Source organism: Hypanus sabinus, chromosome 8 (assembly GCF_030144855.1).
Source record: "Hypanus sabinus isolate sHypSab1 chromosome 8, sHypSab1.hap1, whole genome shotgun sequence".
NCBI lineage: Eukaryota > Metazoa > Chordata > Chondrichthyes > Myliobatiformes > Dasyatidae > Hypanus > Hypanus sabinus.
This window is the reverse complement of record NC_082713.1, coordinates 19282173-19301299: the sequence shown is the minus strand read 5'-3', so window position 1 is coordinate 19301299 and position 19127 is coordinate 19282173. Positions and strand designations below refer to the sequence as shown.

Here is a 19127-nt window from a genome sequence, read left to right as displayed (position 1 = left end):
CATTGGGTAGGTTGTGTTGGGGCCTTTTGATAGTGGATTAGGAGAAACTAGTTCTACTGCAAGTGTCTGTAACAAAAGCAAGGTAAATAGTGAGAAATAAAGGGGAAAATTAGATTTCTTTTTGAGCAAAACATTCTCTGAAAAGCTGGTGATTGAACAGTAACTTGGATATAGACCAAAAGAGAATTCAAAGTAAATATATCATCAAGGTACATATATGTCACCATATACTACCTCGAGATTCAATTCCTAGTAGGCCTTCACAGTAGAACAATGAAATAGAATTGACTCAGTGAAAAACTGCACTTGACTGACAAACAATCAACGTGCAAAAGAAGACAAACTGTGCAAAAATAAATAAATTAAACAGTACTGTGAACATGAGACGTACAGTCCTTGAAAAGTGGGTTCACAGGTTGTGGAATCAGTTCAGTGTTGTGATGTTTGAAGTTGCCCACACTGGTTCGGGGGCCTGATGGTTGTAGGGTGATAACTGTTCCTGATCCTGGTGGGGGGGGACACAAGCCCCTTGTACCTCCTTCGCAATAGCAGCAGCGAGAGGAGAGCATGGCCTTTAACTGAGGTCTGCTGAGAGAGTTGCAGTGCAATAGTCAAAGGATGGGGGTGCGACTAATTGCTGGCGGAGAGGGGACATAACTGATGTGTCTTTGAAGGTCCAGTGAGCTCCTGACCACTGATACAGTTTCAAACCAGATTCAGCGTTACGAGTTACCCTGTCAGTACTGCGCTCTTACGAACTAATGTTGATGTATTTCAGGCGCATTTGCCTTTTGCTGTCGTTGGAAGTACAGAGGAGGTTAAGATTGGGAACAAGATGATGAAGGCGCGACAGTACCCCTGGGGCACCGTGCAGGGTAAGCTGGGTGCAGGGCTCATAGCTGATTTTTATTCTGTGCTGGTGAGCAGCAATCTGTGTCTGACTGTTCAGTACGATTCCTTACAATGAAAATTGTTACTGAAAAGTACTCTGGCAAATTAGTTTTCCACATCATGACCGCACTGATCCTTATGGTCTGCAGGTTCATTTTGTAGTACAGGCAGCCCCCACATCACTGGGGCTTGCAGTTCTAGAAAACAGTCTGTGTCCAGGTTTTTTTTTTGTTCTCTCTCTTTCTGTAACACTGTCCACAGCTCGGGACCCTGTCCCCCCTCAATCTGCGGCGTGGCACCCTGTCCCCCCTCAGTCCGCGGCGTGGCACCCTGTCCCCCCTCAGTCTGCGGCGTGGCACCCTGTCCCCCCTCAGTCCGCGGCGTGGCACCCTGTCCCGTCCCTGTCCACAGTGTGGCACCGTCATCTCCACTTAAGTCAAACACAGGTAGAAAAATTGTACTTATTTACTAATTTCACACAAGTTCTGTAAGAGCATATTGTATTGTGATGGTGTCCTTCTGCTACCCAAATGGCTGTATTGCTGGGTTTGCCTCGGAAAATGATAAGAGGCCCTTGTTTTTGTGTAGTCTAACTCAGGCCAAGTTGCCTTCACCAAGTTGTTTATACAGCTGCTTAGTGATTCACGGAGGAGATCTGCAGGTTGTTTTTACAAATGGTGAAAGCCAGCATTTGATGAGATCCTGTGAGAGCCACGGATGATCACGCGGGGGTTTGGAACACAGAACAGAACAGGGCCTTTGGCCTATGATGTTGTGCTGACCTTTTAACCTACTCCAAAGTCAATCTGACCCTTTCCTCCCACATGGCCCTCTATTTTTCTTTTATCCGTATTTATTCTTAAATCTCCCTAATGTGTCTACCTCCATGACCACTGCTGGCAATGCGTTCCATGCACCCACCACTTGCTGTGTGCACGGGAAAAACTTCCTCAGACAACTATCCTCCCCCCCCCCCCCACCCCCCGTATTTTCCTCCAATCACCTTCAAATTCTGCTCTCTTTTTGTTCTCAATGGCTTCATGATTGTCATTAGATTAATATAATTGGTATTTACTCAGTGGCTTTGTGTTAGCTGCCCCAGGTGGGACATTGTTTTCAAGGAGGACAGCTTGAAGGCCTGGGGTTTCTGGGCCATGCTGTTGGTAACCAGCTCCTGAAGGCAGCTTGGGGAGCAGGTCTATCGAGCGCAAGGCTGGACTGTTCCGTGATGTGCTTTTCTTGCCCTCGGCCCACCCAGAGAGAGCAAGGTCTTGGAGAGCACTTGCTCTGAAATCATGGCTGGGGGTATGGTGGAATTTGACAAGCCTGCTGAAATTCACAACTGTGTAGAGAAAATGGGGGCATCAGCAGGGAGGTGGTGGGCTGATGGACAGAATTAAATCAGTTTTATCACATGAGGAGCATTTGATGGCTCTGGGCTTGTACTCACTGGAAATTAGAAAGTTGAAATCTACCCAATTTTGAATGGCCCGGATGGAGTGGATGTGGAAAGGATATTTCCAAACGCTGGAGAGTCTAGAACCAGAGGGCACATCCTTTGAATAGGAAGACGTCCACTTCAAACAGAGATGAGGAGGAATTTCTTTAGCCAGAGGGTGGTTAATCTGTAGAATTCATTGCTGTGGACAGTTGTGGAGGCAAAGTTATTGGGTATGTTTAAAGCAAAGGTTGATTGGTTCTTGATTAGTCAGGCTGCTGAAGTTTATGGGGGAGAAGGCAGGAGAATGAGATTGAGCGGGATAATAAATCAGCCACGTTGGAGTGGCAGAGCAGCCTCAATGGTCCAAATGGCCTAATTCTGCATCTGTGTCTTATGGTTGTACATTTACGTTTCCACATACAACCCTGAGATTCTTTTCCCTGTGGACATACTCAGCAAATCTATAGAATAGTAACTGTAAACAGGATTGGTGAAAGAGTAAGAGCATAGAAGAGAACAAGCTGTGCAAATGCAAACATAAATAAACAGGAATAAATAAAGAGAGCGAGCATAAAGTGAGATTATTGATGTGGGAACATCTCAATAGAGGAGTGTCGTTATCACTTCTTGTTTAAAAGCCTGATGGTTAAGGGATGGTAACTGTTCTTGAACCTGGTGCATGAGTCCTGAGGCACCTGTACCTTCTACCTGATGGCAGCAAGAGGAGGGTTACAGGAATAAGTAGTGCAAAAGACAAAGTGCAAGGTGGTGTTCATGGAAGGAAGAAGCTTTTCTGTAAACACGGAGTGTGGATCTTTCAGGTGCAGCTTCTAACAATCTGTGTTAAGGAGCTGGAGCTGGAACTGGATGAACTCCGGATTATTTGGGAGTCTGAGGGGGTGATAGATAAGACAAAAAGAGGTAGTTACACCCAAGGTGCAAGACACTGGAAACTTGCTGACAATCAGGAAGGGGAAAGGGGTTAAGGAATCAGTGCAGAGTACCCTGTGGCCATTCCCCTCAACAACAGGTGCATCACTTTGGATCTGTCAGGAGGTTGACCCAACAGAGGAGAGTCACAGTGGTCGAGTCTTTGGCACTGAGTCTGCCTCTGTGACTCAGAAGGGAAGGTGGAATGAGAGAGGAGTTGACCATAGTTGATTGGAAAAGAACACTGGCAAGGATGATGGCAGAGCAGCAATGGCTGGAATTTCTGGAAGCAATTCAGAAGGGACAGGATATGTACATCTCAAAAAGGAAGATGTATTCTAAAGTGAAGATGACACAACCACGGCTAACGAGAAGTCAAAACCAACTTAAAAGCCAAAGAGAGGGCATATAATAGAGCAAGGTTTAGTGGGAAGTGAGAAAAGGCACGTTGTGGAGATAGGAGATTGATTAGTTAGGGGAATGGGCTGGATGTTCTGTGGGCAAGAACGAGATTCCTGGATGGTATGTTGCTTCCAGCATGCCAGGGTCCAGGATATGTCGGATCAAGTCCTCAGCATTCTTAAGTGGGAGGGTTAACAGCCAGGTGTTGTGGTCCATGTAGGTACCAATGACATGGATAGGACAAATAATGTTCTGCAAAGGGAGTTGGGTGCTAAGTGAAAGGGCAGGACCTCCCGAGTTCTGATCTCGGGTTGGCTACCCATGCCTCATGCTAGTGAGGCTAGACCTAGGAGGACTGTACAGTTTAATACATGGCTAAGGTGTTGGCATAAGATTTTTGGATCATTGGGCTCCCTTCCAGGGAAGATGGGACTTGTACAAAGGGGCGGTTTGCACCTGAATATCCTAGTGGAAAGGTTTGCTAATAGACTAAGACATGGAAGCAGAATGAGGCCATCTGGCTCATTGAGACTGCTCCACCATTCAATCATGGTTGATCCTTTCTTTCTATCTCCCCCTCAACCCCAGTTCCCGGGCTTCTCCCCGTAACCTTTGGATGCCATGTCCAACCAGGAACCTATCAATCTCTGCCTCAAATACACCCAGTAACCTGGCCTCCACAGCTGCCTGTGGTAACAAATTCACCACCCTGCACAGTGGAGTTTAAACTCGAGTTGCAAGGGGGTGGTAAACAGAGTGCCAGAGCAGTTAGTGGAAAGATTGTGGAGGCAGATATTGGCAAGACCTCAGACAGAGTTAGGAATCAAAAGGTTGAGCATGGTGCGACAAAATCTAAACAGCTGCATATAGGACTGAGGGAGTTGTAACTGAATGTGTGCAGTACACGGAATAAAGTGGATGAACTTGCAGCACAGTTGCAGATTGGCAGGTACGATATTGTGGTCATCATTGAATTATGGCTGAAAGAAGGTTATAACTGGGAGCTTAATGCCCAGGGATGCACATTGGATTAGAAGTATAGGCGGAAAGGCAGAGGGGGCAAAGTTGCTCCATTGGTAAAAAAAAAATATGAAATTAAATCATTAGAAACAGGTGACAGAGGCTCGGAAAGTGTTGAATCATTGCTAAGGAATTGCAAGGTAAAAAGACCCTGATGGGAGCTGTATACAGATCTCCAAGCAGTAGTAAGGATGAGGTCTACAAATTACAATTGGAGATAGAAAATGCATGCCAAAAGGGCAATGTTACAATAGTCATGGAGGACTTCAATATGTGGGTAGATTGGGAAAATCAGGTTAGTGCTGGATTACAGGAGCGGAAGTTTCTAGAGTGCCTTCGAGATGGCTCTTCAGAGCAGCTCGTGGTTGAGCCCACTCGGGGATCAGCTATTCTGCAATGGGTGTTGTGCAATGAACCGGAATTGATTAAAGAGATTAAGGTAAAAGAACCCTGAGGGGCAAGTGATCATAATATAATCAAATTCATCCTGAGATGCTAAAGTCGGATGTGTCAGTATTACTGTGGGGTAAAGGGAATTACAGAGGCATGAGAGAGGAGTTGATCATAATTGATTGGAAAAGAACACTGGGAGAAATGATGGCAAAGCAGCAATGGCTGGAATTTCTGGAAGCAATTCAGAAGGGACAGGATATGTACATCTCAAAAAGGAAGGTGTATTCTAAAGTGAAGATGACACAACCGTGAAGAACAAGGGAAGTCAAAACCAACATATAAGCCAAAGAGAGGGCATATAAAAGAGCAAAGACTAATAGGAAGTTAGAGGATTGGGAAGCTTGTAAAAAAAATAACAGAAAGCAACTAAAAAAAATCATTAAAGTAAAAATGGAATTTGAAAGTAAGCTAGCCAATAATATTAAAGAGAATACCAAAATCTTCTTCTGGTACATAAAGTGTAAAAGAGAAGTGAGAATGGATATTGGACCACTGAAAAATGATGCTGGATGTGTAGTAATGGGGGACAATGAAATAGTGGATGAACTGAATAAATACTTTACATCAGTCTTCACTATGGAAGACACTGGTAGTATGGTGGAAGTTCCAGCTGTCAGGGGGCATTAAGTGTGTGGTTACCATTACTGGGGAGGAGATTCTTGGGAAACTGAAAGGTCTGAAGGTAGATAAGTCACTTGGACCAGAGTCCTGAAGGAGGTGGATGATGGAAGTGATGGCTTTGTGGCAAAGTTTGCAGACGATATGAAGATAGGTGGAGGGGCAGGTAGTTTTGAGGAAGTAGAGAGGCTACAGGACTTGGACCGATTAGGAAAATTGGCAAAGAAATGGCATATGGAATATAGTGTTAGGAAGTGTATGGTCATGCATTTGGTAGAAGAAATAAAAGGGTTGACTATTTTCTAAATGGAGAGAAAAAAAACTGAGGTACAAAGGGACTTGGGAGTCCTTGTACAGGATTCCCTGAAGGTTAATTTACAGGTTGAGTCAGTGGTGAGGAAAGCAAATGCAATGTTTAGCATTCATTTCAAGAGGACTAGAATATAAAAGCAAGGATGTAATGTTGAGACTTTATAAAGCACTGGTGAGGCCTCACTTGGAGTATTGTGGGCAGTTTTGGGCACCTTAACTTAGAAAGGATGTGCTGAAACTGGAGAGAGTTCAAAGCAAGTTCATGAAAATTATTCCAGGTTTGAACAGCTTGTCATATGAAGAACGTTTGATGGCTCTGGGCCTGTATTCACTGGAATTCATAAGAATGAGGGGTGACATTGAAACCTATCGAATGGTGAAAGGCCTGGATAGGGTGAATGTGGAGAGGTTGTTTCCTCTGATGGGAGAGTCTTAAGACTAGCAGAAACAGCGTCAGAATAGAGGGGTCCCTTTAGAACAGATGAGGAATTTCTTCAGCTAGAGAGTGGTGAATCTGTGGAATTCTTTGCCACAGGCAGCTGTGGAGGCTGTCTTTATGTATATTTTGAGGCAGAGAGTGATAGATTCTTGATTGGTCAGAGCATGAAGGGTTATGGGGAGAAGGCAGGAGATTGGGGCCGAGGGGAAAATTGGATCAGCCTTGATGAAATGGCGGAGCAGACTTGATGGGCCAACTGTCCTAATTCTGCTCCTATATCTTATGTTCTTATGGTCTACATCTTTTTTTTTGTACTGGTGTTATTCTGGGGACAGCCCATAAGTATCACCACATCTTCTAAAACTCCTAACGTCTCTGGAATGTGGGAGGAAGCTAGAGCACCCGGAGGAGAGCTATGTAGTTACAGGGAGAACAGTGGCAGGAATCGAGTCCCGTTGGGTGAGTAATTGTGCTAACCATTGCGCTACTGAGCAAGCCACAGTAACTTTGGTTCAGGATTTATCCCTCCAACAAGATAATGCAATTGTGTGGCAAAGCAAAGAGCATTAGGGTCGTATCTGTTCTGAAAATCGAGCTAGTTTTAACTGACTGCTAGGCAGCTTTGTAATGTTCCGTTGGAAACTCTGCAGAGTGCTTTTTTTCATCTGATTTTCACTTTTGTCTGTAAACAATCTGAAACTTTTGTGGTGCAGTGGAGAATGAAAATCACTGTGACTTTGTAAAACTGCGGGAGATGCTCATTCGCGTCAACATGGAGGACCTTCGGGAGCAGACGCACGCCCGCCACTATGAGCTGTATCGGCGCTGCAAGCTGGAGGAGATGGGATTTAAGGACACGGACCCTGATAACAAGCCCTTCAGGTAGATGTTCGCGAGTTACCCATGTGCAGTCCACACCGACAGGACACCGTCGTGCACGAGTCCCACAAAAGGCGAGATTTCCCGGAGGCCATCCAATTCACAGAACACTACAGCACAGTAGAGGCCCTTCAGCCCCTCATGTTGTGCCGACCCATATAATCCTTTAAAAAAAGTACTAAACCCACACTACTCCATAACCCTTCATTTTCTTTCATCCATGCGCCTGTCCAAGAGGTTCTTAAATAGCCCTAATGTTTTAGCCTCCACCACCATCCCTGGCAGGTCATTCCAGGCACTCACAATGCTTTGTGTATTTAAAAAACAAACAAACAAACAAACAACTAACTTACCCCTGATGTCTCCCCTAAACTTCCCTCCCTTAATTTTGTACATATGCCCTCTGGTGTTTGCTGTTGGTGCCCTGGGAAACGGGTACTGACTATCCACCCTATCTGTGCCTCTCATAATCTTGTAGACCTCTCATTCTTCTACGCTCCAAAGGGAAAAGTCCCAGCTCTGCTAACCTTGCTTCATATGACTTGTTCTCCAAACCAGGCAACATCCTGGTAAATCTCCTCTGCACCCTCTCCATAGCTTCCACATCCTTCCTATAATGAGGTGACCAGAATTAAACACAATACTAGGTGCGGTCTCACCAGAGATTTGTAGAGTTGCAACATGACCTCTCTACTCTTGAACTCAATCCCCCTGTTAATGAAGCCTAGCATCCCATAGGCCTTCTTAACTACCCTATCTTAACTATTCAGTTCTACTTCCCATTCCCATTCCGATACGTCAGCCTTTGGCTTCCCCTACTAGTGCAGTGAGACAACTCTCAGGTTGAAGGAGCAACACGTATTTCGGCTGGATACCTTCAACCTTATGGCATTAACACTGATTTCTCGAACTTCTGGTAATTGCACCCCCTCTTCACCGTTTCCCATTCCTGTTTTCCTCTCTCACCTATCTCCTTACCCGCCCATCACTTCCCTCTGGTGCTCCTCCCGCTTCCCTTTCTTCCCTGGTTCTCTGTCCTCTCCTACCAGATTCCCCCTTCTCCAGCCCTTTATCTCTTTCACCAATCAACTTCCCAACTCTTTACTTCATCCTCTCCTCCCCCGCCCCAGTTTCATCTATCACCTGCCACCTTGCACTTCTTCCTCTCCCCCCCCCCCCCCCCAGTTTCTGGCTCTAACTTCTCCTCTTCCTTTCCAGTCCTGATCAAGGTTCTCATCCTGAAACGTCAGCTATTTAATCTTTTCCATAGATGCTGCCTGACCTGCTGTTCTGCCAGCATTTTGTGTGTGTTGCTTTGGATTTCCAGCAGCTGCAGATTGTTTTAGTTTTGTGATGCTCCGTTGTATTCGACCCACTCCTATAAATGCATCTTGATACCCTTAAAGTGCTGTAGAACTTCCCAGTTCCTAATTTAATCACACTCCTACATTTGGCCAAACTGATCACCTTAAAAGAACAGCATTCCTGCTGTTTTCTTTTTATCAGCTTAATCATTAGCTCTCCACACTTCTTTTGTTGTCACCATTCCATGTTCCTCACTTAATTGCATTTGGTCAGAGTTTCCCTTCAAGAGGTCGTTTCTGCCGGGGGCATTGGGGCTGGAATGGGGTGTTTCAATGCGACGTTACATGCAGGAATTTTTAAGGCAACGCATTTCACTCCTTGTGCAAAGGCAAATTTCTGAAGGCGTTAAAAGTCTTAAAGGAAGCAAGATTTTCCTTAAATTCCGGTGGGTTTGGCAGTGACTAAGACGAGGGAAACAGCAACATGTCCCAAGTCAGAGTTGCTGTTAGAACTGAAGTTTACTAGAGATTGAATAGTTGTGTAGATTTTAAGGGATTGGCAAAAGCTCTGGATAATGTGGAGGAAGGAAATAAATGTAATGTTGGAAATGTGTTCTGACATTAAATTCCTCTCTCCATGGGCTCATTAGTGACAGAGGAGGTTTATTCTGGTTTAGCAAGATGTAGTGGAAAATTCAGACTTCTAAGCTGCAGATGGAAACTGAACAAATGTATTTGATCTGTTATTCTAATTACAAACGTTTGTATTTAGTTCTCTCCATATGCTTTTTGGTTGCAGTAACCTCAAAGATTTTCGTTGTTTGCCGAAAACTTCACGGTCTGGCAAGATGATAAGATTGGAAGAGTACAGAGGACATTTAAAGGATGTTGCCGGAACTAGAGGACATAAGTTATAGGGAGAGGCTGAATAGGTTAGGACTTTATTCCCTGGAGCATAGGAGAATGAGGGGAGATTTGATAGAGCTTATAAAGTCGTGGCTGGGTAGAGATAATGTCTCTATCAGAGGAGGTGTAAGGCGCTCCTTCCTTCCGCTAGCCTGCAGATCACCCTTTGGCACGGTGCAGCACCTGCTTAGTTCCCGGTTCAGGGTCACGTGAAGCTATGGGGGCAGGTGGTGGATGGTTGTACGAGCAACTGGTGCATTTCACAGGTCCTGGTTATGCGACCACTGACACCAGGCAGACAATCTCTGGAGAGTATTGATAATGGCTGGGGTCATTTGTCTGGTAAAGACACTGCCCAGAAGAAGGCAATGGCAAAGCACTTCCGTGGAAAAAATTTGCCAAGAACAATCATGGCCACAGAAAGACCATAATTGCCCACGTCATACGAAACATAACGAACAATACAAAGTTATGAGTTGCATGGATAGGGTAAATGTAAGCTGGCTTTTTCTGCTGAGGTTGGGTGAGACTGGGGCGGATTAAAGGTGAAATGTGAACTGTTTAAGGGAAACGTGAAGTGGAACTTCACTCGGAGGGTGGTAAGAGTGTGGAATGAGTTGCCAGCGGAAGTGGTGGATGTAGGTTTGATTTCAACACTTGAGGAATTTGGTTAGGTGCATGGATGGGAAGGGCATGAGGGGCTATGATTTGGGTGCAGGCAGAATAAGGGATGGGATGAGGTAGGATGGCCTGTTCCTGTACTCTCATGCTCTGACTCCAGCTCTAAATGACGACTCCCTATTCTAGTCTGCAGGAAACATATGAAGCGAAGAGAAACGAGTTTCTCGGAGAGCTGCAGAAGAAGGAGGAGGAGATGAGACAAATGTTTGTTACGAGAGTGAAGGAGAAGGAATCCGAACTGAAGGAAGCAGAGAAAGAGGTAAACGTTGCCGCCTTTTTCCCTCCTCACATTAAACCAAGCAACAGCAATGAGGCAACAAAGGAGAATCAGAAGTTGTGCTTGAGAACGTCCAAGTTCTTTTTGGGCTACCAGTTAGTTACTTTTGACAAGTATCCTAATGTCTCTCTTCCCTTCTCTTCTAGTTGCATGATAAGTTTGATCGTTTAAAAAAACTTCATCAGGACGAGAAGAAAAAGTTAGAGGATAAGAAGAAGAGCCTAGATGATGAGATTAATGCCTTTAAACAGAGAAAGACTGCAGCTGAGTTGCTTCAGTCACAAGCCCAGCAGTCCGGAAGCCAGCAGACTCTCAAGAGGGAGAAAGAGCGGAAAAAGTAAGTATATTTTTAAAAAATTATTTTGCCTTCTTTTATCCTATTATCAATCCCCAAAGTTCAGACCAGCTTTTTTCAATTTGTGTTCAGGAAGGGGATACTTCCTTTCAGTTCTACATCCCATATAAATGACACCATGACTGGGATGGTGTTGGGGTGTACTGTTATCCATAAAAGGTCCCTTTCTGGTAGCAGATGCGATTTTCCATGCGTACCTGTGAAATGCACAAGCATCTGTCCATGTGCCAGCAAAGTGCTTCGCTGGGGCACTTCATCATTGCAAAGTTGGCACTGAGTGTTTGCAATCTTAGTCAGGACAATGCAACGTGCAGCCAGTAACATGTTGTTCTTGTGCCTTGTCTGCGAGAGAGACTGTTAATGGAGACAGTGTGCGGGGCAGGCTCAGTATTTGATTAATGACATCCAGCTCTAATCATTTCTAAGGGGAGCCACAGTGCTGCAGAAGTAGGAACGTTCACCTAACTGTGATGCCTTGGTCATCCTGTGTTCCCACTTTACCACTGTGGTTGGCTTGCTGGTTTGTGAAGTCTTGCCACTAGTAATTACTCTGACCTGGTCTTTCCACCAATTCTAGAGGCAGGAAACATGTTCAGAACCAGAGGCCACAGTTTAAGAATAAGGGGTAGGCCATTTAGAATGAAGTTAAGGAAAAACTTTTTCACCCAGAGAGTTGTGGATCTGTGGAATGCGTTGCCTCAGAAGGCAGTGGAGGCCAATTCTCTGGATGCTTTCAAAAAAGAGTTAGAAGATAGTGGAGTCAAGGGATATGGTGAGAGGGCAGGAACGGGGTACTGATTGTGGATGATCATCCATGATCACAGTGAATGAATGGCTCAAAGGGCCAAATGACCTACTCCTGCACCTATTGTCTATTAAACAGAAACTGAATTTACCCACGTACTGCAGTTTAGATGGCTGACCACATACCTTCAGTCAGATACCAAAGCAATACTGTTCTGTGTCGTGTGTACACTGTATACTCCCAGCCACCACTTTCATAGCACCAGGAGGGAATGTTTGAACTATTGCCCGACTCTGTCCAATGAGGATAGGCTGGCTGAATGAGGAATTTCCTCTTTGGAGTGAAGTTAGGACGAGAGGTCCCTTGATAAAGATGTACAAGATGTAAAGAGGACAGAGGAAGTTTCTCCCCAGTGCAGAAATTGCAAATAGGAGGGGCACAATCTTGAGATGATTGGAGGAAAGTACGGGGGGTAGGGGGGGGATGTCAGAGGTAAGTTTTATTTTACACAGACAGTGGCGGGTGTATGGAACATGCAGCCAGGGGTGGTGGTTGAGACAGATACATTAGGGGCATTTAAGAGACACTTAGAAAAATAGAAGGCCATGGGGAAAGAGAAGGGTTTGATTGATCTTAGAGTAGGTCAAAGGGTCGGCACAACACGGTGGGCCAAAGGGCCTGTACTGTGCTGTAGGATTCTATATTAAACGCATACACAAGTTCCTTACAAGAGCTTGTTATGGAGCACTGGCAAGTGTGCAGATGTTGAGGGAAGCAGGCCAAGCACTCTAATAATACACAAGGTTCAGGTCCCTGAATTAAGACCTCAAGTTACCAATAATCATTGGCCTTCTGATTATAAGCAGTGTGTGCGATTGGTAAGTAAAGTGACAAGGTCATTGGAAATCAGTGAGCTCTTATTAAAAAAGCAGTTTTATTCTGGAACAGGGAAGGTTTTTGTGAAAACAAGCAAGTGTGTGTTTACACTTTTACCACTGTTCTCCTACATTAGCTTTTTGCATGTATTGTACTGTTTTACAGTTAACGCTGTTCACTGCATGCTGCATGAGACCCATAACTTCTGGTAAGCTTGATTGATTGCTGACCCCCATCACAGCAGTGGAACCTTATCTCAGTTCTGTCCTCCAGTACATCGAGTAGTGATGGTTTGTGTGCGTTTCTGCTAGATTTCCATCTGCAGTACATCTAGCTTCAGCTAGTGCAGAAGTCTCGTTCTTGGTGTGAATAAGATCCTTGATGGTATATCGAGTAGTTCTAAATCCCACACTTTCAGGAAGGTTTAACACTATTTATTACCCAAGTATGATGTGGATTTCAACCGTAGAGACGGACTGTATTTGTCTGTCTGTAGTCACCTTTGATAAATGTCGATGACCTGTATGTATCCTGAAGCCAGTGGTTGTTTCAGTAGTTCTCCTACATTGCCATTAGATGGGATAGTCTGGGTTTTGGCACAAGAATGCAGTGATATTTCCTAACTGGGGAAAGTGTGAGGGTTTGTTCCATTTTTAGCAACACACACAAAATGTAGCAACTCAGCAAGTCAGGCAGCAGCTATGGAGAGGAATAAACAGCCGGCGTTTCAGGCTGAGACTTTTCAGGTCTGAGAAGGAAAAAAAAGAAATTTGGTGGTGTTTTATTTTAAACCTGAGCACAGCAGAATGGTGTAAGTACCTACATACACTCAGAGGCCATTTTATTAGATACACCTGTACACCGTTCATATGAGTATCTAGTCGGCAGTCATTGCAGCAGCTCAGTGCGTAAAAGCATGCAGACATGGTCAAGAGGTTCAGCTGTTGTTCAGATCAAACATCAGAATGGGGAAGAAATGTGATCTAAGTGACTTTGACCGTGGAATGATTGCTAGACGGGGTGTTTTAAAATTCTTAAAAACTGATCTCCTGGGATTTTCATTCATGCTGGCCTCTAGAGTTTACAGAGAATAGTGCAAAAATAATTTTTAAAAATCCAGTGAGTGGCTGTTCCGCTGGTGAAAACGCCTTGTTAATGTGAGAGGTCTGAGGAGAATGGTCAGACTGGTTCAAGGCAACAGGAAGGTGTCAATAAATCAAATAACCACACATTAGAAAAGTGCACAGAAGAGCATCTCTGAATGCACAACATGTTGATCCTTGAAGTGGATGTGCCACAGCCCCAGAGGACCATGAGCACGCACTCGGTGGCCACTTCATTAGATGCAGAATATACCTAATAAAGTGGACACTGAGTGTATGCTGCCAGGTACGTGGCACCACTCACGTCCCTTGTTGGGATATTTCAAGCGCTTTGGAGACAGTGAACAACTTTGGGCGTCATTGGTATTGGAAAAGTCGCAGCAGAGCTGCACAGAGATCCACGCAAAGCCATGCAGGGGTAACGTTCCTGCCATGTAGCGGAAGGGTACAAGGTTTTTCTTGTCCCAACTTGGTTTATTTCCATCCACCCGAGATTGTAGGTAGATCTCTGCTTAATGTGTTTGCACTAGGCTGCACCCCATCACCACTGCACTGAAACAGTGATCTAGATTGTATTGACTTGTGGTCAACTTGGCCCCCAACTTTTGCTGACTTCCCAAAGTGCCTCGGTCTGTATCCACGGTAGTTGACTGGATAAAGTAACTGTGTGGTAAAGGACTTCCACTGCTGTGCACATTGGAATGTTTGCTATATGTGTGTTTTACATGAACCATTCTCATATTTAACCTGGAATTGTGTTCATTCATTGTTTACATTGTGAACAGCTAAACATTTCACCTAGTTTGAAGTAGCTCATGAAAAATTAATCCTGCTTTTCTTTCATTTTCAGTTCAGGCTTCCTGTAGAATCCTTTCCTCAGCAAGTCGAGAATGAACTCCCTTTTGTTTCCAAATACGTTGCTGTGCTTGCCCCTCTCTCACTCCCCTCCCAGCCGCCACCTCTCCCTCCCTCCATGCCGAACATACATGTTCAAGCTTGATACTGTGCCTATGCTGAATGGAGGAATCCAGCAATAAATAGTATGGAGCTGTGAAAAGGACTCCCAGTTTACCACTTCAGTACTTGCATGGTACCACACAAGCCGCCAGTGAGCATCAGAGACTGTTCCTACTCACTAATCCCAACATAAGACCTTGTGGGGTTAATGTGTATTAGATAACTCAGGAAGCTTATGCATGAATCGTCATCATTTATGTCTCATCCCTTGTGCTACCTACTTGCTGCTCGTGTTTCCGGCTACTGAAACATGTAACGACGGACTTAACAAATCATTGCTTTTGTTTCCCTTTATGAATTGACGTCAAATGGAACTTGTTACATTTTCAGCATGTGACAAAAGGCATGTTATTGTGGGGTGGGGGAAATATGAAGTACAATTCTGAGCAAAATAAAGATATTGTTTACAGTCCCAGAAAGAGAATGGATCAATTGAAATGGTGCAATAAATTGAAGCTTACAGGAAACTCGTGTTTATTATGAACAGGAAATAAATATTTTTTAATTTTCCCCAATTTTTGAAACCAGATATTTATTTTTGTTAACTTTCAGTGTTTAAAACTTTACATTGAAACTGTTTCTGTATCTGTTCCTGGCTGTATCTGAAGCAGTGCATAGCACTGACGTAGGGTTTGTTCATTTCTATTTTAATAGACACTGGAGGGATTAGCTTGAGGGCATTTTTTGTCAGAGCGCATGCTTGTTTTTTATAAGATGACTTTTATACCGCTTTAATTGTCCTTCTGTTGTGAAGGCATGCTAATGTTGTGCTAAGAAACAGTTTGAACAGAAGTAGTCTTTAAATGCAAATAAATGTGAATTGAGTTGTATGAATTTCTCAGACTGGCGATTCATTTGTCTGTATTTTGTATACTCTTTCCTTACAGTAACCCTTGGCTCTGCACTGAATAATTAGAGGCCCTGAGTGATTATGGAACATTATTGCTTTACTCTGTTAAGCTGTGATCAATATTAGACGGGGCAGTTTCAGATAGCCGTACACTGCCTGTGGTCCAGGTGTTCGAAATCCAAAATCTGAAGTTTTTATCTTTTCACGAGTAGAAAAGCTTGCATCATATAGTTCAAACTAAGAGGCTTCTTTAAAGCAAATGTAAATGTGCATGTTTTCTTTAGGCCCATGTGACGAGCATTAAGTACATCATATTTGAGTGTTTTTGAATAGGAATAATTTGCACTATTTGGTTTGCAAATGTGGAGAGGTTGAAAGTTTTAAACACTGTATACCAAGACTTGCTGAAGTATTTTTAAATGCAAGACTTTGGGATTACATCTCTTCAGCTATCCCAGTCAGACAGAACCCTGCTATTTTCAGAGCTACAGAATAACATTTCTCTGACAGTTGTGCCAAATTTGCACAGATTTGTAATTTTCACAGGATTTTTTTTATCCTTGTGTGCGACTCCACAGAATGTTCTGGACGTTTATGATATATTAAGCTTATTAAAATCTGTTGCACCTCAGCCACAGTGTCTTTATTTATTTGGAATTATGACCCTCGCAGCAATTCCTTGAAGGGGTCCCTCAGCAATCAGAGACTTTGCATGTTTTCATCTTCCAAAGTCCCTTTGCCCTCCCTCCCTCCCCTGCCTCGAGTTATTTCTCTCAGTTTCTGCTCAGCATCCTTTTCTGTGCTCACGTCTGAAAATATCTTGCTGTGTTGATGATCTATCTCATTTGTGTTTTTCTCTCTGTAGCTTCTTTTAATATCTGCACGGGCTGCTCTCTGGAGGAGGAGGCTGCGACCCATAGAAGAGGCAGGGCTCTTGTGCTGTTCTTTTAACTGTGAAACTAAATCCGTACTCTCAAGGGCAATAGTCAGCCTGTCTGGGTTATGTGGACTCATCCCACAAGTCCATTTCATGTCTGCAGTCTGTCTTACCAGTAGGGCTAATGGGTGTGAAATGTTCTGTTTTCCTTTTAATTTTTGCCTGTTGAAGACTGCAGCTTTGCAATATTTTGAAGCTTCTGTGTTTAAATAGGCTCTCATTTCCCCACCGTGCTGTACAAATTACCATCCACCACCCAGGAATATAATTTGACATACTGCAGAGCTGAAGTTAAATTTAAACTCTGTTTTAAAAGTTTCATTGTGAGTTACTCTCCGCTTGTGGGAGGGACGGGGGTGTGCTGCTATTCAGGGGTGTTAAATTATGATCGGCTTTTAGAGGCGATCTGAAGCATGGGTTGAAAGGGTGGGAAATGGTCATCTGGATTTCCAGCATCTCTTGTGGCTATGGGAAATGTACAGTGGTTTTGTGAAAATACAGTAAAGTATAATGATCATAAATGAGTAGTCTAATTGTTTTCTACACAGATGTAAGGAGAGGTTGGAGCTAGACAGGTTCACACGAACACTACTGTAAATGGGTAAGGCAGATGATGTGAAACAGCATTGGGTTTCATCTGAGCGCTCCAGTTGTCTCCCCCATTCCAAAGACGTACTGATTGGTCATTGTAAATCGTCCTGCGATTGGACTGCGGTTTAAGCGGGTGGGTTGCCAGGTGACACGGTTCTCAGGGCCGTAGAGGCCTCTATCTCTAAACAAAAGTAAATTCTGCCCCCGGAAAGCTCCAGATTCAGTTCCTGGTTTGTAGTGAGTCGGTGGGAATTTTAGCCATTGAGTAAGTGAATGGGTAGGACAGGGGAAGGCAGAGGTGGAGCACCCAGCTCCAACTGAATGCATTCATTTCATGCTGAGGAATGGGCAGGAGAAGGTGGGCTTTGCAGTGCATGTGGAAGGAGACAAGATTAGGTAGTGTATGTTTGTCTCGGTCACTCAGTGGTAGAATGAAGGGATCCTTAAATTTGTTGTAACAGGGGTTTAACTTTTCACATTCCCATAAAATAGCAAAAGTAGTTAAGGATGTTGAACAGATTTAACTGGAATACTTTGGATTATTTTTGGCATGTTAAATATACATTGTAGAATGTCTTTTGATAAACATACTAGTTATTGTTTTGGCTACTAATTGTGGGTGCATTAGAGTTAAAAGGTAGTGACCGTAAGGCCTTGTTGAACATTGCCTTGTTAACATTCCTGAATTCGTCTTTTAACCCTTGTTTGTCTTGCTCATCACACGGAATTCCTGCACCTTTCTGATCTTCATCTTGCTTTGTGCTGTATATATTTCTGCTTATTTCACTTCAGTGAAGCCACTGGAGTGGTGTACTCTCCACTTTTGTTTAGAGGTCTCAAGTGTTTGACCCATTAGAAAATGATCTTCCTTTCTGACTTTGCTATTCATGCCTGTAACTTTTCAATAAAAGTCTAGGTGAGAAAAAAATCTTGTTGTGTTTCATGCTATCAATTCCTGATTATAAATTCTCAATGCTCTTAAAATATCTTTGAAATAAGTGCATGCCTGACTTGAAACTTGTGTGGCAACTGCTATGTAGGCACTTCCTCACGTGGGTGCTAGGAAGAACAGCACGGCTGCACACACTAAATTAAACTAATGTTTCTGTTCATATCCTGGAGAAATTAGGGAGCAAGTTGGGGGGAAAAGGGGAGGAAAATGTGATTTCTGATCAAAATGGGGGTTCCTAACCTGGGGTCCATGAACCCCTTGCTTAATGGTATTGGTCCATGGGATAAAAAAGGTTGGGAAGCCCGGGATTAAAACAATAGCAGAAAGGTTTTATGATTGGGATATTTTATGCTGCCTGCAGCAGGACGAATCTCGGAGTTGTATACTATACACATACACTGATAATAAATGCAGTTTGAAACTTTACGCGATGCTTCTTCACTTTCCACAACTCTGATGTATAAGGGCTATTAAAACAAAACTTAGAGCCATCTTAAAAGTAACAGCCTATGGGAAGAAAATTCCATCGAGCATTCTAGTCCTCCCACTCCCTCTATTACCTCAGTCACTGCACTATAAACACTAAACCACCTTTTATAATGCTGTTTATATTAAGTATATGCTAGTATTTATGGAGTTTTGCACATTTATTCCATATCCATACTTCTATTTTTTTATATAATTTATTCTTTTACAATTATTGAACGTTGCTGTTTTTTGGTGCATGTCATGCCAACACACCACCCCAAATTCATAATGCATGTAAGTGTACATTCTGTGGCCACTTTGAGGTGTACTTGTCATTAATGCAAGTTTCTATTTGCCAATTGTTTGGGAGCAACTAGACATAATCAAGAGGTTCAGTTCAGTCCAAGCATCAGAATAGGGAAGAAATGTGATAGAAGTGACTTTGACCGAGGAATGATTGTTGGTGCTAGATGGGGTTGTTTGAGAATCTCAAAAAGCTGCAGATCACCAGGGAATTTCATGCACAGCAAAAAATAGTGTGAAATGCAAAATGCATCCAGTGAGTAGCAGTTCAGTGGGCAAAAATGCCTTGTTAATGAGAGAGGTCAGAGGAAATTGGCCGGACTGGTTTAAACTGACAGGAAGGTGACAGAAACTCAAATAATCACGCGATACAACAG

At 43.6% G+C, this 19127-nt stretch overlaps 1 protein-coding gene across 5 annotated transcripts in view; it reads left to right on the top strand.

The window, feature by feature from the left end:
- Positions 1-16130, top strand: part of LOC132397942 (septin-6) — a 74422-nt gene extending 58292 nt beyond the window's left edge. For 3 of the 5 annotated variants that reach the window (XM_059976767.1, XM_059976771.1, XM_059976770.1), the window contains exons 6-10: positions 779-875; positions 7220-7388; positions 10403-10535; positions 10700-10890; positions 15537-16130. In XM_059976767.1, the coding sequence (XP_059832750.1) occupies positions 779-875; positions 7220-7388; positions 10403-10535; positions 10700-10890; positions 15537-15561 (615 nt within the window). In that variant the 3' untranslated portion in view covers positions 15562-16130. Of the gene's footprint in view, positions 1-778; positions 876-7219; positions 7389-10402; positions 10536-10699; positions 10891-12694; positions 12738-14482 lie in introns of all 5 variants that reach the window. The other 2 variants (XM_059976769.1, XM_059976768.1) reach the window with 2 other exon arrangements.
- The last annotated feature ends 2997 nt before the right edge of the window (positions 16131-19127 follow it).